Below are 26,042 nucleotides of genomic sequence, written 5' to 3'. Positions count from 1 at the left end.
CAATGACCAAATATTTAATATCCAAAAGCCTATGATTAATGTGCTCCAGTGGTGACGTTAAACAAAACAAAACATGTCAAAAACTTTATTTCTTGCTTAACATAGTATTTTTTACACATCTGCTTATGGGAAATTTATTTATGAATGTGTATCCTGATCTAAATATTCGTCTGGTACACCACCACCCCAAAAAGCATTACATCAAGTAGATCTGACAGTGTTAACGTTATGAAGAAAGGAAGGAAGGTTATATGGGATCAGTCATGTGGTTAAGGACCACACAGATTAGAGAGGAAACCCGCTGACACCATGCAATGGACTACTCTTTCCAATTAGCAGCAAGCTTAAAGGATATTTTAAATGCAGTATCTCACCAACGGCCTTTGTTACACCAGTGACCATTGTTTTCAAGAATCTTCAAAACGACAAAACAATAAAATGTTATCAAGGCCGTATCTCTGCACAATGCATTCGGCGAACTAGTGGTTGATTCCATGAATCTCGTGCCACGTCTACAGGAGGATAGCCACTCCCAAAGAGATCCTTTACTGGAGAGTTCATCTTTCTTGCATCGCCACAGAGGACTGCCACTCCCACACTAGTTTACTAAATCAAAACTAGCAACGTGTAGAGCTCATTTGAATAAGTACAATTATGATGACATGCACTCATGAATCATTGTCATTACAATGATGATATCTGGTGTTCGCTAAAGGTGAGCATGTCCTTAACACCGGTGGCACCCGTCATGAGTACTGCCACCACAGCTATCAAATCTGTCACTTCGTCTAAAACGATGAAAAAACAATGTGCAAGCTTCTTACCAAGGAGATGAAATGATATGAACAAAATATGGAATAGCATCAGCCATCATTTTGGTCAGTGGTGCATCGCCTTTAGTAGATATAGCCTTCAAATGTCTACCATAAAACTGCTAAGAATGAAGGACATATGGATGTCGGACGGTCTGTCACTGAACATTTTATTTGATGGTTTGCTCTTCTTGAACACATATTTGTCCCAAGTGTATGCTTTTTGTATGGGGCGAGAAAATATTCAACAAATTTTCCTATCTTGCAACTAAGTGTTGAAATAACTATATCTTAGGCACGAAATTGTCGTAGTTTGAAATGTGCTGGGGTGTCTTTAAAGAACATTATTATTCCCTTTTATTCGGAAAGAATGCTGCGTAACTGGCACAAATTCGTAGAGGTATGGAATATGTTAAAATATGTATCGATGTAACCGAACTTGAAATATCCATTTTGTTATAAAGATTTTGTTTAACGCTCGTATCTGTTTAGTTAGACGTCGCAGAATTTCAAAATCTGTTACATTTATTGGGTCAATCGTGCAAGGGATTAATAATTATAATGTAATATGCAATATCTATTAGGAGATGAGTTTTCAATGAGTTCAGGTGATATTTCATCAGGCCATTCTATGTTTGTTGTTTTGACGTTTTACTGAAGATGATTGATTCAGCATCTTGAGAAACATATTGGCAGTCTCACAAGGAAACAAAGACACAAACCAATTTATAATTTCTTTATATACGTCATGTTTAATCATCATTGCTATTAAAACATTTCACGATTATGGAAAGAAGTATGATCATTATTTATAAATTCTGTAGGAAATACGAAAATATCTCCCAAAGCGGAATGTTTGAAACAAATCACCACACCTCTCATTCCAGAAAAATAATAATAAGTTATCAATTTACATTATGTATGTGTGCAGGTGTGTGTGTTTCTGTAGATGTCAAAATGTGTAATCCAGTCTCGAAACACATGTTAACATTCGATCTTCCATTATCAAACCTGCGCTTCACACAAGTTAATGTACAGGTCGCTATCATACGAAACCGTGGCTGTGGATTCCTTTTCCTGACTTGGAGGGTCAAAAAGGTCAACCCGAACGTTGTCCGTTTTTTTACTTTTCTTACTATCGTTCGTTTTAACAGAATTACTGTCTTTACTGCTAGACTTCTCAGTGTTGTTGGAGAACGTGCTGTCCGAAGGTCCGTCGGTTATTGTTTCTGAAAACTCATTTTTGTTGGAGATGTTATCCGATTTATTGTTTGACGTCATTTCCGAATTGCGCTGGATGTCTCTCTCCTCGGCGATTTTCGACAACACAATTTGTTTTGGTTTTTCTCGTTCCTTGTGCTGCAGGTAACACTGCATTTGGATTTTGTTTCCGTCCTTACCATTCTGTTTCAGTTTGGAATGCGGAATGTTACACTGAGCATTGTTGAGTGGTTTGGCGTTCACGTTGTCAGTGGCGTCAAGATCCAGCAGCGCTGCAGCCTCCGCAGACGTCGCGGAGGAATTGTTGGCATGTTTTTGTAGTTCTTCCTGATTGGAAGGATGACTTTCGAAGAATGGCATGGCGTAAAAAAGTAGTCCTCCGATAAGCATGACCACACCAGCAAAAATGTATCCGGCTGCATCTGTCTTATATGCCTCTGAGAGATATGCTGAAATGATAATAGTATTAAAATTAATAACAGCAACAATAATGATGACGATGGCGTAAACAGTAATAATTTAGAAGTTGAGTAAGAAAAATGGGGGTAATTTCAATATAGACAGAAAATAATACTTTTGTTCAGATTTTGTTTGTTTCTTTGTTTGTTTTTGTTTTGTGCCGCATCCCACACTGTCCCTTTCCTTCATTCTCGTTGATATCCACATATCTTTAGAGCTGACATAAACGTAAGAAAGTATCGAGGCTTGACCCCTACAACCCCACCCCTACCCCTCCAGTTGTTGGCATCTTCAGACGCCTATGGAAGTTCGTAACCAAGGAATCTTTGTTACACCAGATTCAGGACCAGTTAGTCCAGAGTATGCAAGGAAACACATTTTAAATTGCAAAACACCATCATGTTATGTTTCTAAAAATAGCCTCTATCAAAAGGACATTTTTTTAAAGACCTCCCACACCCACACCACCACCACCACCACCACTACACAAACAACTATCACCACCATCAAAAACATCGTCTCACAGCCTTTTGGATAAGCAAACAAAAAAGGCCTATAGGATTATATCAGCAGTGTGTTTCATTTATTAACACCAGACCAGGCGTCCAATCGCTTATAGCTTGAGTTACCAAATATTGACAATATGCCGATATATTCGACTTTTCCTGTGCCGTTCCCTTAACGCTGTATGACACAATTTAATTGTGTTTTAAAGACATCAAAGGCTTTTTTTAAAATATACATTTTAATGATTAGAAAACAAAACACGTACCTGATACTGGCGCACCCACAAGGAAAGGAATACACTGTGCACCGGCAACATAACTCCAGGCTCTTTCCATAAGTTTTGATTTCATTAGTTCATACAGATACATCTTAAAACTGTAGTAATAGGCACCACAGCAAATTCCATAGCCCCACGCATACAACGCATGCGCGTTACTGTCTTCCGCCATGATCAGCAATAATGTGAAGACTCCGCACAGAATCGAAGACGACTGACAAAGATGGCGTCTGGAGATTGAACACTCGTTACTGTTTCTCACTGTGATGTAACCAAAGGCAAAGCAGCCCACGATGAACCCGGTTCCCAGATACACATTGAGCAATAGCAGTTTGTCTGCGACGATTTTGTGTGTACACGCACTCTTTAACTGAAACAAAAAAGAAATTCTATAAGAATACACAATACAGGTATAGCTTCATACATTTTTCATTTCAATTGTAACTTGGTTTTTTAGTTATTGTGCAAGTACGCTGCACTGTATACACACATCGGCTATCTAAACTACGCCATCGAGGCCTGTAGCGTTATGAAACAAATTCCGATGATTGGTCCGAGACAGCATATTCATACCAGCATATTCATACGCGCTGTTCCTATTCCTGAAAACTACTACTGTTTTTGTTTGTTTTTTAAGTCTACTAGTTGTATTCCAGCCAGTAATATCTAATCTTATGTAGCATTGGCATCAGACGATAACTACCGTGTGTGTGTGTGTGTGTGTGTGTGTGTGTGTGTGTGTGTGCGTGCGTTCGTGTGCGTGCGTGACAATGTGCACGGAGGTTATTAATTCTTCAGATGTGGGGAGGCAATGCATTATCTTTTAGAGTTGGAGGTCAGTTCCCCTCTTCTCTTCCCCCTCCCGTTTCTTACACCTATGGCATGGCTAACTTAGGAAAAACACTGACACATGTTTACAAAACAGAATCTTAGCACATCACTGTTGCATAGAAATGTGTGTATGGCAAACAAACCAACCATGCCAATATAGTAAGGCCCTCAAAAAGAAGTCGGTCTCTGGTCAGATAAAAATCCAGATTTTTTTTAAAAGCATGGATTGCACAGAAAAGGTGGGTATACCGAAATAAGGGGTATATTTAAATTGAAATCAGAATGCACGTCCTAGTTCATGCGCGATGGCATTTTGGCCCTAACTGCAGTTATTTATGTCATAGCAAGGAAAGCCCGGCAAATATCGACATCAAACCGCGGGAAATAAAATTTTAAAATGTCAAAATCGACGCGCGCGCTGACCAAAGACCAGAAATGTATTTTGTTTGACCTAAATATTATTTTTATGTTGAAGAGGTACTGTCTCAAAGGTTGGGATTGAAGCAATCAGTGAAGTTTATAAATGTGATGTTATAGTGTCTTTAGTTAATATGAAACCTCTAAATAAGAAGTTCAATAAAAAAAAATATCGCAGCTCTATGTCCATATGCTCATAAATATAGCCTAGCAGTAATGAAACTCCTCCCTAAGGAAAATGTTTGGAATGAATCTTAGAATAGCTACAGGTAATAAGTCAAAACGTTCTTGAGAAACTCGACCAAGACAGGAAACAGTGCTTTCAAATTGGGTAAATGAAAGTGTCAATTCTGCGCCATCAATATACTGTTGCTCATCTATACAAACTAACAGACGATAGACAGATACGTGGCATTATGGTCTTTATAGAGACGACTCCAATTTACATGTTTCAAAAGCTTGTGGGCTTAACTAACCATTACATGGCACTGTGTCGGTATCTTACTTGTCTGGGTGCAAGGGGATGCAACTCCCGTTGTTAACTGTTAAATCCGTTAGTGGCAAAACTCTACGGTGTAACAGCCCTTTGCTCTTTGAAAATGTCATTTTGACTTAACTTGACTAGGTATTTAACGTGTCTGTATACCTCTATGGTTTCGAACGCGCCTATCCCGAGTCCGGCTTCCGATAAGATCGGGGGTCTGACTCGGGACAGGAAGTCATTTTGAAATAAACACACACGACTTAGCTGTATTATGACGCAATTAAATGAAGGTTGTTTTTTGTTTGTTTTTTTGTTTGCTTGTTTGGGGTTTTTTGTTATTTTTTTGTAGGTGCTTTCTGTCCGACTAATTCTGCATCGTTAATAGTATACAAATTAATGGTAAAACATTTTCTCTGAAATGCAAATTTAAAAAATACCAACAGGTGTGCATATTAAGGATAACGAAATCCTTACGTAGGCACTTGTTAAAATGAGTGTTTGAGCCTAATCAACTGATATATAGAGTTCTGAATAAATTATTTGTAAAAATTAGTTCACAATAATGTGCTGCACTTGTTTCAAAAAATAAAATATATGATGCACGAGGTACACTATGGTACACTAACAACGCATAACTAAGGTGCATTGAGCTATTTTTTTACAATAAAAGTAAAGTGTGTCAAATATCCTTGATATATAAGCACGACATAACTGTATTATAGCGAGATAGGAAACCTGCTACAAATGCAGAAGTTGCTCTTTCTGAATAACCATGCATGGCCATGGTACACTAACATTGCTCAGGTAACGCGAAAGACATATTTTCATAATCTCTTATTCTATACTCAGGCTACCAACTGTCACGACAAAGTTGGCCAACTTTCTGCTCTCACGACTATCTACGACTGTCCAGTTGCTAGTCTGGTCGCTCTTACAACTCGATTTTCGGCATATATGACTTCTACGACCGATTAGTTGTTAATCTGAGCACATCTATGGCAAGTTTTCAGTTCGAAAAATTACAACGCAACCGTCGAGTTGGCCAACTTCGTCGTGCCAGTTGACAGTTTGACCTTAACATAACAGTGATAACACAAAGTTTGGAAAATAACACCGTAACACAAAAACATAACAACATCGAGATGGCCAATTTCGTCGTGCCAGTTGACAATCTGAGCCTTCCTTAACAGTGATAACACAAAGTTTGGAAAATAACACCTTAACAAAACACCTACCATTATGACAAAAGGGATGTGAATTCCCAGAGATATAACTGCCGATATCAACAGGAGAGCCTGCAAAGAGCGCATCTTCAGCGCGCTGAAGTCCAGATATGGTGGTTTCTCTGCTTCTCTGTCGCGGCGGTTTTTCTTCTGAGTTTTCAAATGAAGGATTACTTTTCGCCGCGGATGATACAGCGATGCTGAGCGGTAAAGTGCTCCTGCTATGATGGTGAGAATCAGAAGGCCAGCAATACACTGCAGTCCATGCATCCAACGGACGGTGCTGAAAAAACCCAATGTTACAGATATTATATTTTACTTCAGGCCCGTAACCCTTAACATTTTGCAATCTCGAGATCCGGAGTGTGTGTGTGTGGGGGGTGGGGGGGGGGGGGGGGAATAAAAAAAACCCGCTCACCCGAGGTGTAATTGGTCGCAGAATCGACCGCTGTAAATGGACTTGACGGTTATCACGTCCCAACCAGTCCCTCACGCCTTAAACATCAAAGTTCGTGATTTGTATTGTTATGTCTGTCGGAAAGAATCCTTATTGTTTTAAGGGGGCGGGACGCAGCCCAGTGGTAAAGCGCTCACTCGATGCGCGGTCGGTCTGGGATTGGGCTATTTCTCGTTCCAGCCAGTGTACCACGACTGGCATATCAAATGTCGTATGTACTAACCTGTCTGTGGGATGGTGCATATAAAAGATTCCTTGCTGCTAATCGAAAAAAGTAGCCCATGAAGTGGCGACAGCGGGCTTCAGCTATCTATATGTGTGGTCCTTAACCATATGTCTGACGCCATATAACCGTAAATAAAATGTGTTGAATGCGTCGTTAAATAAAACATTTTCTTCCTTTACTTATTGCTTTAAGAGTACGGGTAGCCTGTATGGTGGCAATGCCCCCCCCCCCCCGTCTGTCAGTATGTCTGTGTCTCTCCACTCTCTCTCTCTCTCTCTCTCCCTCTCTCTCTCTCTCTCTCTTTCTTTCTTTCTCTCCTAAATGTCGAAATAACCATACGATAGGCATCAAGTAGCTGTAGTTTAAAATATGCTGACCTGTCGTTAACGAAGCATTCCTTTCCCAAGAGCCCATGAATATTTCGAGGTCGAAAAATTGTTTCATGACAATTATTTATTATTAACAACCCTAACGTTTATCTCGAACCGATATTTTGACATAATGACGTCAAGAGTGTGCCATAACAATACTGTTATAACTCATGCAATAAAGATAGCATGAAATAACACGATAATTATGTAACCGTTTATTGTATATATTTATGGCATAAGCTATAACAATATTGTTATCGCACATTTCTGACGTCGCTAGGCCATAGTAACTGCAAGCCTGTAGCAGTTGCTGTTTTTGAAATTGACATTATAAATGTATCTCTGATATTTTAAGTAATATACATATATACCAGGCGCGGATCCAGGATGTTTTAACAGAGGGGGTCCAAAGCCTGTTGTTATTGAAAAAATAATTTAAAGGTCCTTGACAGGTGGACGGGCTGAATTCTGTATACATTGTTTGACCAAATATAGTGTATATATATTTGTAATATATGTACCTACCTAATTAACGTTTTAAACAGCACGGACATTAGTGCAGTTCCAACACCGGTTCCACCAATGAGAATCATTTCCGCTATTTCACGCCTTCGCCGAAAGTACCTTCCCACCATGATATTTGCGGTCGCAATGGTGATGCCACTCCCGAGCGACATAACAACACAGTGGCTTATAAAGAGTTGTTCTGGTTGGGTTGAAAAGGCAAGGAAAAGGCAACCAAGGGCACAGATCAATCCTCCTATCACGGCGTAGAGGCGAGGGCTCTTTCTGCGGCATATGATTGTGATGAACGGAGTCACGAACAAAGATATTCCAAGACCAACGCTTCCGAGCCATGCTGAAAAACAAAAGTGGATATATATTAATTAAAGTGACAGACGCTTGTTTTTAAACACTACAATCGTATTTTCCACCATTAGAGCCTTTATTTAAATAATTGAAATCAGACATTGCTTACATTTTGTTGTTTAGAATATCCTTTTCCATACTACCAAAGTATTTCTGTTCAACCTGGGCTCGTGCTTATAAAACCTTTAGAGTCCAGACCCAATCTCTAATGACGTCACACGCATACAATTTGTATGGCGTGGTCATGACATTAGTACCTCAGGGTCTATTAGAGTTTTGAGTCTAAGACTCTAAAAGTTTTATAAGCACCAAGCCTGGTGTTTCTAATACCACGAAATACATTTTTCATATTTTTCAAAAACGTACGTATATTTGAGAAGTGTTAGGATATATGGGGTTAATCATTGTTAGAATATATGGGGTTAACTTTAAATTCGTAGTTCAAGTTCAAGGGGGTAAATTAAGCCATATAAAATAGTTTCTACTTGGGAGGGGAGATACTGGTCCGGATGTGTGTAATTAGCAAACCCGTGTCTCTCTCAGTGCTGAGATAAGAGCGTTTATGTTTAATTGTTGGCACCTGGGAGGAAGGGCTAACCTTGTCAGCACACATTAATTTGCACACTGTTTTTCTTTGTTTGTTTTATATATTGCTGTAGTTAGAAATAAAATCAGTTTTCACTTGGTCTCTTTGGTTGTCTGATGGTGTCAGATGGGTAGTGATCTTAGAACTTAACAAGAAGTAACGGTTATGGAGACGAGCTCTAGTCAATGTTAAAGGGTATTTCCCCGTTTCAACGTCACAGACTCTTGCTTCACTGTATTGTAACTGTATCCAAATGTGTTACAGTTTGTAGATTAACCAAACTTGGCTGAAACTAGGGTCTACGACTTTAACACTTAACACTATGAGCCATTTGTCTTACAACTCGTTTAAAAGCGTATTCAACTTGCTTTACACGCGCATGTGCAATGGTGTGGTGATCAAGCAATTTTTCCCCAAATATATTTTCGGCGTGCATGACTCGACCCCTCCGGGGCGGATCCAGCTTTTCTGATGAGGGGGGGGGGGGTCCAAGACAAAAAGGGCACCATAACATTACGAAAAGGCATTATTGAAAAATTACACACGGTTCACATGGACCATAATATAATAGTGCTACAACAGGGACGCTGGCAGACGTATTCTACAGTGTTCTATACATTGACAGAATAAATAAATTTGTAAAAAACCTAAAAATCCTAAATAAAAGGGGCACTTATCAAATTTGAGGGGGGGGGGGGGGTCCGGACACCTTGGACCCCCCTCTAGATCCGCCCCAGCCCCCCCCCCAACTGTGTCGCTAGTCTGTTAAAATTTAACAACACATCAATACCGACATTTAAGATGACTGTTAACACAGTAAGTTAAAGTTAGTTTTGTTTAACGACACCACTAGAGCACAATATTTTATTAATCATCAGCTATTGAATGTCAAACATTTAGTAATTCTTAAATAGTCTTAGAGAGGAAACCCGCAACACTATTCCATTAGTAGCAAGGGATCTTTTATATGCACCATCCCGCAGACATAATAGCATATACCATTTGATATACCAGTCGTGGTGCTCTGGCTGGAACGAGAAATAGCCCAATGGACCCACCGACCGACCGCGCACCAAGCGAGCGCTTTATCACTGGGCAAAGCTGACAACAGATGCATGATCAGAAGAGCGAGCGATCGCGGTTGCTCGCTAGACTGGATTCTGCGCCTAACGAGAGATGAATGTGATGTGATAGAAGACGATGGGATCTATCCTATCCAACGACATCTCACACCTCAGGCGTGCGCTCGACCACCAAACAAGAAGAAAATCCCAACGACAAGGAAAGAAAAGCATACTAATGCTTTGTAGTGGCGGGACGTAGCCCAGTGGTAAAACGCACGCCTGATGCGCGGTCGGTCTAGGATCGAACCCCATCGGTGGGCCCATTGGGGTATTTCTCGTTCCAACCAGTGCACCACGACTAGCCGTGGTATGTGCCATCCTATCTGTGGGATGGTGCATATAAAAGATTCCTTGCTACTAATGGAAAAATGTAGCGGGTTCCCTCTCTGTGACTGAGTCAAAATGACCATATGTTTGACATCCAATAGTCGATAATTAATAAATCAATGTGCTCTAATGGTGTCGTTAAATAAAACAAATTTTAGCTAATGCTAATGAATATACAAATATATGAAAAGACGGTAAATAATTCCAGGAATTAAGTAAGCCTATTAATTAGTGTTATGTCTTTCATAGGTTTTAATGATGGCATGCAGTTACAGTATTGTTACTGGAGGTGCGACGGGTCATAGACCCCAATAAATGTACAAAGGTGGTTGTTTTTCCCCATCCCCCACTAGGTCGAGTGCTTTATGACTGCTATTTATAGCAAGAGCCACGGTTTTCTATAAGACCCGTTAGTATTAGTAAGTTGATATTCGAATATTCCAATATTCGCTCGTCATTTCCATCGAATATTCAAATACCATTTTCAGACCGAATACTGAACACCATTGAAAACGTTTAGTGTAACCGTTGTTACATGCTTTGTTTTTCTTTTACCCCGCGGTGGAAATGCGTGTATTTTTTTTTTTTTTTTGGTGGGTTTTTTCTTTTTGTTTTGTTGTTTTCGATTGATTGTTTTCGAGGGACTCGGGTTTTCCACGTCCTAACCATTGTCCTACCATTGTCTTATCTATACTATAGAAAAAGTGCATCTAAAAGATCCCTTGCTGTTTTATAGGTATAAGTGACCTATGTAGCGGTAGCAGGTTTCCTCACACACACACACACACACTCTCACTCACTCTCTCTCTCTCTCTCTCTCTCTCTCTCTCTCTCGACCAGAATAACTTTACATTAGGTCTACATCAAATAGCTGTAGTTTAATCTTAGGTTGTGTTATATATATATAAACATTCTTTTCCTTTCCTAATTATCATTGAATAAACACTGTGTTGGAATGCTAAACTCTTCTTCATCTTCTCCTTTATTGTTAACAAAACCACAACCTACGTACGCTATTCCATCTTGGCCTTCGACGCATCGTTAGTGTTAATACACACAAAACCAGCACACTTTTGATAGCACCGAGAGCTTGTTTCTGGCTAACTATTATAGCCTGATTCTGGCGAAATATGTCAGTCAGTCGGCTCGAGTAAAATCGATACCAAAGGTTGATGCACTGTCTCTCAGTCCCTGCTTTGTCTACATTCGTCAGTCCGACGTGACGTCAGAGCAGATGCTGAAACGCTCTCAATTTAGCTCCCAGCGCACGGTGACGTTTCCTTCGACCTTATATGTTTACCGTTAGCAGAAAGCACTGTATAAGGGGTTCGCTTTGGCTAACAATAATAATAATAAAGTCATTTGTAGCAAAAACAAAGAAAAAATGAAAGATCAGTTATCAGAGAAGATCCACAAAATACCGATGGATGTAAGTGCTGAACGCCAAATCAACAAAGGCATTAAATATACTATGGATATGAGGCACGCCAAATTATTCAACCCAGTCCACCTCCTTTTGATTTCCTTCGGTTTGAAATTACAATTTAAAAAAATCATAAATACAAATTACAGATTTAAATAAAATAAATCTAGATAATTATTTTGTCAGTATTTAGCAAAAACGAAAAACAAACCCACAACTGTTAAAGGAATAGAGAGGTTTCGCAAGCATTCCGTTACTGTAAAGTTTGTTTTTATTTAACGACGCCACTAGAGCACATTGATGTTTTATCTTATCATCGGCTATTGGACGTCAAACATATGGTCATTCTGACACTGTGTGGGTTTTTTTAGAGGAAACCCGCTGTCGCCACATAGGCTACTCTTTTACGACAGGCAGCAAGGGATCTTTTATTTCTGCTTCCCACAGGCAGGATAGCACAAACCATGGCCTTTGTTGAACCAGTTATGGATCACTGGTCGTACAAGTGGTTTATACCTACCCACTGAGACTTGCGGAGCACTCACTCAGGGTTTGGGAGTCGGTATCTGGATTAAAAATCCCATGTCTCGACTCGAATCCAGTACCTACCAGCCTGTTGACCGATGGCCTAACCACGACGCCACCGAGGCCGCTATTCCATTACTGTTACGGATAGTGGTATGTCACCACTTTGAGTGTACGGTTGATAACGTTACAGCAAATGAGACGATTAAAATGCCCGCTACACGTAAGTATATTATGTTTAGTGAAATTAATGTCACTGTGAGATTCATCCTGGCAGCAAACATCTCCCTATGATATCATTACAAGAAGGAACGAAAAGAAGAAAAGAAGAAGAAGTATATATATTTTTTGTTTGTTTGTTTGTTTGTTTGTTTAAACCCAATCAGGGCACAGTTATTTGGGATTTTCACCAAATAGACAATTATGGCATTTTAAAACAAATAGAACCATTTACAAAATGTTTTAATTTCTTGGTGTCCGCTAGACCTGTACAAAACTGCCAACGGAATTGAGACAATAATCACCCGCGTTCGAATTATTCTGAAGTTATGTGTTGTGTGCTGAGTTTTTAAACATTACAATTTATAAACAATTACTTTACTTCTTTCTTAGCACCGTTAGGTAGTTTCCATATTGAATATAGTAAACCAAAATCCAAAATTGGTGAACGTAATGCAACGCATCAAACTATGTATTGGTTATAACCATGGAGATAACCTTTCAGATAGGTTACCTATTAAACAAACAATTTATATGGTTATCTCCATGGTTATATGACCAACGACGTAGAAGACGTGAAAAAATTGTCATGTACTTGTTTCATCGTTATGGTACCAGTTACACTTTATCTTGTTAAGTATGGATGAACATGTGAGAAGTGAATGTTTTAACAGTGAACCAATAATGAAGGAAGGAGGGAAGGAAATGTTTTATTTAACGACGCACTCAACACATTTTTATTTACGGTTATATGGCGTCGGACATATGGTTAAGGACCACACAGATATTAAGAGAGGAAACCCGATGTCGCCACTTCATGGGCGACTCTTTTCGATTAGCAGCAAAGGATCTTTTATATGCACCATCCCATAGACAGGATAACACATACCACGGTCTTTGATGTACCAGTCGTGGTGCACTGAACCAATAATGAAGTACGACAAATAGTTTAAGAAAATTATGAAAATAATAATAATCCTACAATAAATTTTTAACAATAAAAAGATACAGTCAAGTAACCCCGAAAAGTCAGATATAATATGTGTTCAACGAATTTAGTACATTTATTTTATTTTTTTATTATTATCACGATTGGTATCAAGTAAAATATCTGCTAGTCTGCAAGATGAATTTATGAGACGTCTGTGGGTTTCTTCTCTCACTCTGAAGACCAAGTGCCGCAATTAACACAGACACTCAACAGACTTGATGACAATGTGCTGGGCTATTGATAAACAAACTTGATCCTGCTTATCTGTTTTAACTCGTATGTGTATATTTATATCTTGTTTTCTTCTTTTATAAAGTCATTTAACGTTTACATGTTAAAATCGCCTTTTTAACCACAATTCCTGTCTTGGAAAGTGTATATTAAAGATCACTTGCTGATAGAAAAATATAGAAGGTTTCCTCTGAAGACTGCGTTTCAGAATAACCAAATGTCTGACATCAAATAGCTGATGATTAATTAAGCAATGAGCAATGTTTAAACAAAACAAACTTTAACCGTGATTTCCTTAAAATGAATTCAGGCACACTTCTGCCACACTAACGTACATGTTGTTCTAACTTTATATAGATATGTAAATGGTGTGCCTATGTACAACAGTAAACTGTGGCACATAAAACTATAAGAGATAAAAGACTATCGTGTTTGGGGAAACCAGGACTTGGATGAGGCAGACTATCGTGTTTGGGGAAACCAGGACTTGGATGAGGCAGACTATCGTGTTTGGGGAAACCAGGACTTGGATGAGGCAGACTAACGTGTTTGGGGAAACCAGGATTTGGATGAGGCAGACTAACGTGTTTGGGGAAACCAGGATTTGGATGAGGCAGACTATCGAGTTTGGGGAAACCAAAAAAAACACAATAATAATAATAATAATAAGAAGAAGAAAGAAAGAAAGAAAGAAAGAAAGAGAAAGAAAGAAAGAAAGAAATAATAAAGACATATTTAATAAATAAAGAAAGGACCACCCCCCACCCCCACCCCCCAAAAAACACCACCAAAAAACACACACACTAAACAAATAACAATATTTGAGTTTTAGAGAGTAACTACACGTCATGAGAATGCGGGATGGGTGAGACAAAAGAAAGCATGTAAAACTATATAGGCTAGACAATATCCACATTTCTGTTGCTGCATTATAGTCTGCACATATAAAATTCTATTGAAGGGAAAGTTGTAGTGAACTTTTAAGGACACAAATAAAATGTTTATTACTATTTTTTTTTTTTTTTTTTTTTTTTTTTTTTTACAGCCTTGAAAATAGAAACTTGGAAGGATCTGCAAACATTAAATGAAGACGGACGGTGCGTTTTAAACGGCCACCTACTCAAACATTGTTATTTTTCCAAAAGATGATCTTAAGCTTTTAAGAAATTACATTACTCCCTTTACAGATTGTATTTTCTTCAATGAATTACTTTATCTCTCTATTCGTCTTTCAGCATAGATGATTAGACTAAACACGTAATGCCAACTGGGCAACGCATTTCGAAGAGTCTTGTAACCTAAACTCAAGTGACGTAAGCACATAATTAAAATATAAAAATACCTCATTATTTGCGGAATGAAGCGATTATGACTGATCCGGTTATTTTTAGGTGGTTTTTTTTTTTTTTTTTTTTAAATCGAATTCCTTTTTCTGCATTTTAGGGTTAAACAGTAAAACAGGATTTAATAAGCGTGTATTTTTAACACAATTTTATTATCTATTTCAAACGTATGACAGAACAGTTATTCATTCTGCTTCATATACCATGTATACGCTGTTTACAAAAATTGGCTTAATAGAACGAAACTTGTTCCAACGCAAACTCAGGTTGCCGTTACGGGAAAATATATTTGGTAATAGTTTACTATGGTTAATCAGATAATATGATCGCATCTTCAATATAGACTCAAATAATACAGACGACACGCTTGACACTGATAGTAATTAACTGGAGCAGTCCGCCCCCTATTGTGATTTTTTTTTTAATGTTGTAACTGAATTCATGATGACAAAACCGTCATCCATAACCAAAACCGTATTTCTGCACAAAGCAGAGTCGAAAGGGGATTTGGCAAAATATTTGTTGATTCCATGACTATATCTAGTGCCTCGTCTACAGGAGGACAGCCATTCCAGAGATCCTTTACTGCACTGCTTAAAGGGGGCAGCCACTTCCAGACGACTTACTAAATCAAAACTAGCACAGGACAGAACATATTGGAATAAATATAGCTGTGATGACATACACTCCTGAATCACTGTCAAAACAGTAATGATATCAGATGTTTGTCAGAGAGAGAGAGAGAGAGAGAGAGAGAACACGTATACACAAATTCAAACTATGAAAAAGCATAAGCCATATTTTTGGTTAGTGATGCATCGTATTTAGTAGATATGTCTGCCATAAATGTTTTTGAATGTCATCACGAATCCCTGAACATGGGAACGTGATTTTGACATATAGTCTTAGAGGAAATGCGCCACATTTTTTCATTAGTAGCAGGGGATCTTTTATATGCACCATTCATCAGAAAGGACAGCACATACCACGGCCTTTGATATACCAGTCGTGGTACACTGACTGGAAATGCCAGTCTTGTAGTGAAGAAAGGAAATGTTTTATTTAACGATGCACACAACACATTTTATTTACGGTTATATAGCGTCGAACATATGGTTAAGGACCACACAGATATTAAGAGAGGAAACCCGCTGTCGCCACTTCATGGACTACACTTTTCGATTAGCAGCAAGGGATCTTTTTTATGCACCATCCCACAGACAGGATAACACATACCACGGCCGTTGATATACCAGTCGTGGTGCACTGGCTGGAACGGGAAATAGCCCAACTGGTCCAACGTCGGGGATCGATCCCAGACCGACCGCGCATCAAGCGAGCGCTGTACAAGTGAGCTACGTCTAGCCCCGCCACCACTAGTGCTGCCACCGTGGCCAGTTTGCCCTGTTTGAGAAGCGTGCAGAAACAAGCATGGACAGTTGGCAATTGAACAATTCGAACACTGCTTAAAGAAACAGCGAGCCGAGGATGGGAAATCGATAAATATGTTAGTACTCCATCTATAAATAGTCGCACAGATCAGGACCGATCGATTGCGAGAAAATGAGAAACAAGCCTTGTCAAAGGCTTTTCTTACGTCTTGTATCTGTGTAGATTAACACGCGCAAATACAGTTATGTAATGATAGTATGTGTGTGTAGTTATGTATGTGTATATGTGATGATGTATGAATATCTATATAGTGTATGTATGTATTGATGCATGCATGTATGTATGCATGTTACTGTGTGTCTGTGCGTGCGTGTGCGTGCGCGTGTAATAGTATGTATCACGTATGTTTGTGTCTGTGTTTCTATACGAATGGATGCGCGTGTGTGTGCATATATGCATGCACGTATGTATTGTGATATGTTCATGGAAACAAATAAAGAATCATACAAAGAGTAACAGTAATAGTGATTGCAAACAAACCCCCAATCCAAAGTCAAAAGCTGACCGTGTTACTGGCAATAAATTTGACACTACTGACATTCAGTCCAGTCGCTGAAGCTCGCCTGTTACACCGTTATCAAAACCTCGCCAAATAACCACGATATCAAAACGTAATAACCTGATATTCTATATATCATGCAACCCCTTTCAAGTTATATTTTTGTAATATGTTTCAGTCAAAAGCGGTATAGAAACTATTAATTTTATCGTGTAGAAACTAGAAACATTCTTTGCACGAAACTACTTGCGTTTTTGTTTCAAAATGTTTAATTAAAAACGCTGGCTAGTTCCGAATGGGAGCGAATAATGGAGAATTAAAAAATAAGAGGTAATTTGATGTTACAGGAAGTGTAAATGTTCTATTTATTTATGCAGTTCAACAATTATTGCTGTAAATGGATGTTTGAAAAATGAGAAAACGATCTACCAGAAAATTTAGCAAATATTCGTCATGCGCACAACTCATTTCCTAGTGACATGATAACACTTCGAATTATCAGGTAGGGGTTATCAGGTCAGTAGGAAGCATGGTTGCATGATAATATGATAGTACATAATATTATTATCTCTTGTAAAGCCCATGTTGTCACTGTAATATATTCCTATTACATGTGCCTCATTTGCCGTTTGTGTAACGCCCAGAGTTAGAGAATAAATAGAGAATAAATGGTTAGGGTCTTCATTCATTCATTTCATTTCATTTCAACTTATTTTCATGCTTAAATCCGATTAAGGTTCAAGCACGCTGCCCTGGGCACACACCTCAGCTATTTGGTCTGTGTCCAGGACAGTGGGTTACACCTACCCACAGTCGTTAAAACTCGCTTCAGTGGGAGCCGGTACCGGGCGGTGAACCCTGTACCTAACAGCTTCATTTCCGATGGCTTAACCACAACACCACCGAGGCCGATAAGATATCGGCTTTATCCTGCGAAGGGTAGAATGGCGAAGATCTATAATATTCATACACCAAAGCAAAACAATTCTTATATAACAACAATTTATTTCTTATTTTAAAATTAAAAATGGTCTGCAGTATGGTTTTAAAAATCAAAATAATGAACTAAAAATAAAATAATAAGTAACTCTTAAAGGGACATTCCTGAGTTTGCTGCACTTTTTAATATGTTGTCGACTAATAGAGACTTTTTAACGATTGTAATTACACATCGAATAGATTTTTCTGCATAAAATATTAGTGGCTGTATATTAAACGTGTTTATGATCTTTTTAATATGTGTACTAGGTTAAATTTCACCTTATTTCCTAAAATAATGTTTTTGTCGTACGTACGAAATTATTTGAAGACAAAGTCCAGTTTGGGCTTCTTACAAATATTAAGACTACGAGAAACACATTGAATATACAGACACTGATATTCTAAACAAGAAAATATATTAAATATGTAAGTTTAATCGTAGAAATATTTTATTAGTCGGAAACATATTACAATGCAGCAAACTCAGGAATGTCCCTTTAACAATATAACATTCCTATGCTGATCATAAACTATATTTTTTGGTCAATGACCGAAAATATAGAAATTTATCTAGTCATCATATCTTGGCATATATATAGTGATTGCAGGATAAAGTTTTTTTTTTTTTTTTTTTCTGTTCCGTTCTCCCTCTCCCCCCACCCCCACTCTCTCTCTCTCTCTCTCTCTCTCTCTCTCTCTCTCTCTCTCTCTGTGGTGTGTTAGTGTGTGCGTCCGTCCGTCCGTCCGTACGTGCGTGCGTGCGTGCGTGCGAATGTATGGCTACTATATGTTCACTGGATATCGAAATAATGATATCGAATGCCACCTTTGTGAGTGTACATTCTATTGAGTCACTAGCCCGAGTACTCTGACTATAAGAGAGCTAGACGGACATTTGGACATAAACACGCTCTCATTACAGTCAGAGATCAAGCTATTTATTTTTTTGACAATTGCCGACAACCAAAAAGTTGTTAAAGATTTCCGCTCTAATACCACAACAATCCTATGTTTGACGTCAAATACATTTACTTCGACCATTTTCGGGCACTTGTGGTTTTGAGACGGCCTCTGGAAGACTGAATGGCTGAGTGGGCGATCATGTGACGCAACGTCACGATATAGGTCGGAAAACTTAGAATTCTGCTGTCCGGAGTTTGCCGAAGCTTAGCCGAATGTGGGTGCTGTCGGGTTTCTTTCTGTAGTGTGTGTATTAGTGATTAATATCTGAATTTTTTTTAATCAAGTAATTCGAAAATGGTCGATGTAAATGTATTTGACGTCAAACATAGGATTGTTGTGGTATTAGAGCGGAAATCTTTGACAACATTTTGGTTGTCGGCAATTGCCAAACAAAATACATAGCTTGGTCTCTGACTGTAATGAGAGCGTGTTTATGTCCAAATGTCCGCCTAGCTCACTTAGTCAGAGTACTCGGGCTATTGAGTCACATGCTGTAACTGTGTTGTCTTTTCCTCAAATCAACCCAAGTGGCTGACAAAAGCACGTGGTAAAACACGCCGTAACAAGCGTCATATACAGTATCTAATAATCACAAGCTAAATATGGACACGCATGTGTCATGTCGTCTATTTTGTTCGTTGTCATATGGTGGTTTACATTTTGACATTTAATTACTGTAACATGGCACCAATGTGAAATATAATGTACATAAAATACTTTCTGTGTTATTTATGTTGGTGTGCTTTACCACTGAGCTACATCCGGCCCGTTGGTACACTTTCAAAGTATTTCGCGCTAATTTTGGACATTTTAAAATATGCTACTATATTACCCATAATCAAGTCTGACATCAGACGATAAAATAGCAACAAATAACGTCAAAAGAAGAAACTATAAATGCCTTTTAGAAGCACCTTGTACTACTCCAACTATTGTAATAGTAACAACAGCAGTATCAGTTATCAAAATCTACTCGAACACACAAACACACACACACACACACACACACACACAGGGGGAGAGAGAGAGAGAGAGAGAGAGAGAGAGAGAGAGAGAGAGAGAGAGAGAGAGAGAGAGAGAGAGAGATGTGAGGGAGAAAGGGGAAGAGAGACAGACATACACACGGAGAGAGAGAGAGAGAGAGAGAGAGAGAGAGAGAGAAAGAGCGAGAGACAGAGACGGGCACATACACACACGTACACACAGACACACACACACACACACACACACACACACGCAAACCACAATTTTCTTACCCGTTTCAATATTTTTTGTGTTGAATTCCTGTTGAATCTCAAGGAAGAGCGCTCCGAACGCAAAATGGAAACCGCTGCAGAGAACGTGCACCAGGGTGGCCGCAGCCACCACCACCCATCCCCACCCTCCGTCCGGATAGTAATCCGTGACGTCAATGCGGGGAGACACCTTCTCTTGCATGTTCGTCTGCTCTTGTTTCTTCACGTGCTGCACGGACAGATGGTCTTTTGGCCCGTGAGAGACGGCACTGCGCGTGCTGTTTCCACTTCCACTCCGCGCGCTCTCGTCACTGCTCAGTCGATACAGGAGATGTTTTTCTTGTTTATTATTTACATCCTCGCAGTCCGAGGCACTCGGCATCGCCTGGCAGAATATCTTACCGCTGTTAATATGTAGTGCAGGCATTCATTTTGTATCTCTGGCTAGCCTGGAAGAAGCGATCTCGATAATTATTTGAAGTGAATACATCGGGGTTTTTTTCAGTCCACCTTGAACAAAATAGAGACCCGAACGTAGGCCTACATCCGAAGAGAGTCTCTCTGCAACAGAACAACAAAAAAACTACTACTATCCAGCACACACCAGTTGGTTTTCATCTAGTCTGCCAAACACTTACAGCGCTAAGCTATTTTTGCACATCACGAAACATCTGTAGCAGGATTCCAGACATGCTAAAAACAAAAGAACACATAGTGTGCTGAATATTGGCGCGTCACGCTTTATCCTGCAAATCAATTGCTCTATCTCTCGTCTGCAATGGTGTTCTGTGCGTGTTGCAGACGTGAAATGTGCACGCAACACATACATACACACACGCACGCACGCAATACCAGACGATAGCCACCAGAAGTTGAAACGTATAGTAAACTGGTGATGTCTTTCTTTGCGGATAAATCGCAGAGATCTACGTATCATGTATAAAGGTCGCCATTGTCAATATCCGATGACGTTGAAGGTATTGATCTATTTTCCCCATAAGCCCTCGCTGTCGATAGCTTGTTCCAGACGTTCATTGGTTGTGTTAGGCAGCTAGCATTGACGTCGGCCAGCCTCGCATATTTTATTTCCTTACAGCTTTCTGTTTACGATAATCTACTCAAAAAGCAGACGATTGTCATTTTGATTTTTATCAAGCATACCTGATACTGTTTAAATCTTACTGGGTCTATGTTATGTCGAAATCAAAGGAAGAAATATTATATGCTTTTGAGATTATTTTTTAAAGTCATAGAAGAAGAAAAATCCTAACAGCAATCCAAATGAATAAAATTAATTTTTTGGTTCTAGTCTATTCCCTTAAAGCCGATAGTTTAATTATTAATGTATGCATGCTTGTCATCTTTCATGTTACATCTCGATATAATTATGTACGAAATAAAGATATCACTATGTCGCCGAAAGGTGGCAATATGCAAATCGACATCGAAAATAGAACGTCGTCATAGAAGCGATCGCTATATACGGACGTCATTCACTGTCGCCATAGCAACGAGACGTGTCTTGTGTGTATGCAGATACCATTTTTGTGTGCTTTTAACACGAAAACAAAATAGTAATAATGGTGTATAACGTATATATGCGGCTCATGGACACCGACTGAGATTTCCAAATAAAGTATGCTTACATGACGTAAATTCAAAATAGACTTGCATTTACTATAACGGATATTATTTTCTTAATATAGTTCTTGTGTGTGGGAGGGTGTTGGTTTTGTTTGTTTTTGTTTTGTTTTTGTGGTTTCTTTCTTTATTTTTGGAGGGTGGGAGGGTGTGTTTTATTGATGCTGCTGCTGCTGTTGTTGTTGTAGTTGTGGTTGCTGTTGTTGCTGCTGCTGCTGCTGCTGCTGCTGTTCCTGTTGTTTTTGTTCATCAAATTATGATTTATAAACTACATGTATGTCAATTGTTTGCAGTGGAGGAATGCAGAAGAAACAACAACAAAAACTAAATTAAATAATAATAATAACAATAAAAATAATAAATAATTTTTTTTAAATAATAATAATAAAATAACATGAAACTTTGGAAGTAAGCAAAATGGATAAAAATTAGAGTCCAAATAACAGATGTCGCCTATACCTATTGCAGTGACCACCAGCTGTCAAAAAGCAACGCCTATCATCTGGTCTGCGGTGTTCATACTATTTAAGCAGCCATACATCCGGCTATATATTAATATGTTTAATAATGTCCATCCTATTTTCAAATTTCATGTCAAGATCCAAATCCACACAATATTCCCATGCCTGTATCCAAAAGAGATTCCGGCATGTCCACCCTGGGCAGTTTGAATTCTTGTTACTGACTGCGTCCGAGGCAGTATCGGGTATTTTATTTTTAGTTTAACTTGATTTCCGTGCTTACATTCAAGTAAGGTTCAAGCACATTCGGAGCTGTGCTGTCTGGTCGGTTTCTTCATGACAGTTGGATAATGATTCGTTGTTAGTGGATAGTCAGAAATAAGTTAAAACTCACTCGGAGTGGGAGCCAGTATTGGAATGCAAACCCAGTACATGTACCTAATCACTGGGCTAATCACTAAACCACGGAGGCTGGTAAATATGGTTTGTTACTGGATATCTGAAATATAAATACACGTAGTTTGTGTCTGGTATCCAAAAGAGTTGCTTACTCAAATAGCATTATGTCTACTCCTAAAAAACGCGTTATACATCTTCATGCTATGATATAGTTATCAGTGAAGGTACTGCTCGATGGTACTTGGATTGTGGCAGGCCGATAGAATACATTATGAGGCGTGGGACTGCCTTAATTTCAGTTGTTGACACATTTTGTTATTTGTAAAAACATAGGAAACATTTTGTTGTTAGGTTTTATTTTGTCTCCTGCCTTTGGCTTCTACTTATCACAACTTCTAAGATACCTTCGGCCATGCTCATTGTATGCAAATTCCAAACACCATGTCATTATGGCACAGAAGTTGTTATATCGGGGTTATCTTGTCCTCCTGGACTCTTGAGGACATTCAGTAAGTTTTATAGTAGACATTTGGAGGCTATGTCTATTAAATACGATGCATCACTGACCAAAATGATGCCTGATACTATTTCATATTTTGAACTTGTGCATACCTTCTCGTTGGTGAAACTCTTGCACGATTATTTCTCATCATTTTAGATGAAGTGACATCTTTCGAGAACACCTGAAATCATCACTGTTTTGACAGTAATTGGTGAGTGCATGTCATCACAGCTGTATTTATTCCAACGAGCTTTGTCCTATGCTATATTTGATTTAGTAAACTAGTCTGGAAATGGCAGTTCTCTTTGCGGCGGTCAAAGAGATATATTGTCCAGTAAAGTACGTCCTTGGGAGTGGTTCTCCTCCAATGGACAAGGGAATTAGATAGAGATTCGTGGAATCAACCACTATTTTGCCAAATGCCCATTCGACTCTACACTGTGAAAAGATACGTTTATGATAACGGATAACGGTTTTGTCGTTCAGATTTTATTATTAATTTGGGCGAGACGTAGCTCAGTGGTACAGCGCTCGCTCGATGCGCGGTCGGTCTGGGATCGATTCCCGTTGGTGGGCCCATTGGACTATTTCTCGTAATAGTCAGTGCACCACGACTGGTATATCAAAGGCCGTGGTATGTACTATCCTGTCTGTGGGATGGTGCATATAAAAGATCCCTTGCTGCTAATCCCTTGCTGGTGTTTCTTCCAGATATTTCCCACCTAACTTAAGAGCTAATATTTGAGACTGTCGCTAGTGACATCAACAAAGCTTAGTGGCTTCCATTAGACAGTCTTATAACTTGCTACATATATGCAGTCGTTATCTCGATGTAAATTATGTATAATTAGAGTTTGAAGTGAAACATGCAAATGGTGCACCAGACTAATATTATAACAGCATGCATAATTTATAAAGTAAATCGCTCTGATAAGATGATGAAATATTTTAAAGTTAAATTCGGATGGATAAACCTTGTTTCCAAATAGCACTGCTTCATTATCAAGAATAAACAAAAAAACAAACAAAAAACCCCAACATTTGTGCGAATATGATCATACAAAGGACATTTGAACAAAACGTGGACTACATTTTCAAAAGGATGGCCACGACTAAAATAAGGATTAGCATAAATATGTGCTGTAAATATATGGGCATTTAGATCACTGTAATATGAACGGAGTCTACAGTGGATTATTTGGTTTGAGTGTTATCCAAATTCTAGAAAGTATTTATGTAGTTAATTTTTAAGTAGACTTATTGCCTTTTTAAATTTCTTGACATAAGCGTACAGGGCGGGGGGCGGGGAGCAACTGCCCCATCCCCAGTCCTGGAAAAAATTCTGACATTCGGGCAAAAACAATAGAAAATTCGAGCAGAAGGAGCTGGTCTGAAGACATTTCATCACGTATTTCCATCATTCTACCCACAATATTAGGTGTAACCCATGTACAAATGCGTGATGATTCGTTTGCAGACATATATAGCTGTCTGGGAGTAATGCTAATATGAATAAACGTTGTAAGTCAGATTCGGGCACGTTTGATTAATTCTGGAAGAAATCGGCCTAGCCCCCTACAAAAATGGGAGCCCGTACGCCTATGTTTGTTGCGAGAGTTTAACTTTCTAATATTAATATCAAGGGCATTCCAGTCCCGTTGCTGACACCAAAAAATTAGTTCTTACACAATTCCGTTCTAGTACAAATGTTTTTCAATTCATCAGAATTTCGATGGGGATAATTTGCCGCTGTCATTACTGTCGGGGACACTAATGATGAGAAATAATTATGAGTCATACCTTTAATCATTTTATAAAAAGTACATGTTTTATGAAATTTACGGCGTTGGATTCAAAGAATAAATCCTGTTTCGTTATTGATTTTATTGTGGTTAGTGCCTATAACAACACTACAAATTATTCGAAGAGCATCCAAATGAAATTGTTCCAATATTTCTGCTTGACCTTCAATACAGTTATCCAATATGTAGTCACAATAATCGAATACCGGTAAAATATATTATTTATAAAGAATATTTATAGTGTTTTCCTATTTAAGCAATACTTCAGGCTACGGAAGCAATTTATCGTTGGGCCAACGTTTGTAATCAATTGTTCAATATGACAATGCCACTGCCCATCATTTTGAAATGTTAGACCAAGATGTTTGTGATTTTTAACGTCTTTTATTTTTTAATCACCTAAATAGGTTACAAATTTTGTTGGGTGCGAGAATGAATTTTCCTTGAAAAGGTAATAGATTCTGTTTTCCAGGTGAGAACTTAACCTGCCATTTGTTTGCCCAGTCTGATATCAAGCGTAGATCTTAATTCATTGTACGATATCCCAAAGCATAATCAAATAAAGTAATATAAAGAGAAGTATCATCGGCGAATAATCTAATATTAAAACTAACATTGTCAACAATATCGTTAATATAAACCAAGAACAGGAGAGGTCCCAATACTGACCCCTGTGGTGCCCCTACCAATACAGATTTATTATCAGATCACAGTTTTAACTTCTAACGATTTTCTAAGTAACTTTTGAAGTATACGACAAGTTTTCCACTTAAGCTGGTAGGTGCCACTGGTGGGGCTGGATATGCTCAGATTTCGCGAACACCTAATACCATCACTGTTTGCAGTCTTGACTGCATGTTCAGTAGCGGATCTAGAAAATAATAAGAGGGGGTGGCTGGATTGGGATGGAGAGAACCTGGATATTTTAGAGCGTTATTTCATTGATTTCCGAGGATCTAATTCCTAATTAATAATTCCGTTTTCCTGATTCACACCAAAATATATAGAAGACGATTTAATTTTGTCCTTACCGATGCAAGCCATACTCGGTTCAATTGTACACCTGATTGACAAGAGGGCGATGCATATTATTTTCGCTAAATGAATGGCTTTATTTGCATCTTCCTGAACAAAACGAAAGTAACGGTATATGTTTGGAACGAACATAACAAAAATTGTTCAG

At 38.6% G+C, this 26,042-nt stretch overlaps 1 protein-coding gene across 1 annotated transcript; it reads right to left on the bottom strand.

Annotated features, from left to right (window-relative positions):
• Positions 1-1,544: 1,544 nt before the first annotated feature.
• LOC121370382 (monocarboxylate transporter 13-like) lies at positions 1,545-21,013 on the bottom strand. Its single transcript, XM_041495569.1, has 5 exons — positions 20,076-21,013; positions 7,811-8,144; positions 6,244-6,514; positions 3,265-3,646; positions 1,545-2,482 (listed from the first exon to the last, which is right to left on the bottom strand). Exons 1-5 carry the CDS (start codon positions 20,479-20,481, stop codon positions 1,818-1,820), a joined length of 2,058 nt encoding a protein of 685 aa, XP_041351503.1. The 5' UTR covers positions 20,482-21,013; the 3' UTR covers positions 1,545-1,817.
• Positions 21,014-26,042: the final 5,029 nt, after the last annotated feature.

Source organism: Gigantopelta aegis, chromosome 4, assembly GCF_016097555.1.
Source record: "Gigantopelta aegis isolate Gae_Host chromosome 4, Gae_host_genome, whole genome shotgun sequence".
NCBI classification, from domain to species: Eukaryota; Metazoa; Mollusca; class Gastropoda; order Neomphalida; family Peltospiridae; genus Gigantopelta; species Gigantopelta aegis.
This window is presented reverse-complemented; position numbering and strand designations above follow the sequence as displayed.

What these genes read in the sequence shown, in the direction of transcription:
- LOC121370382 (XM_041495569.1), bottom strand. Translation starts at nt 20,481, where the DNA reads ATGCCTGCACTACATATTAACAGCGGTAAGATATTCTGCCAGGCGATG. An exon ending in CTGTTTAAAACGTTAATTAG is followed by an intron (nt 6,515 to 7,810) that starts GTAGGTACATAT and finishes GGGTTTTTTCAG; the next exon opens with CACCGTCCGTTGGATGCATG. An exon ending in ACATCCCTTTTGTCATAATG is followed by an intron (nt 3,647 to 6,243) that starts GTAGGTGTTTTG and finishes TTTTTGTTTCAG; the next exon opens with TTAAAGAGTGCGTGTACACA.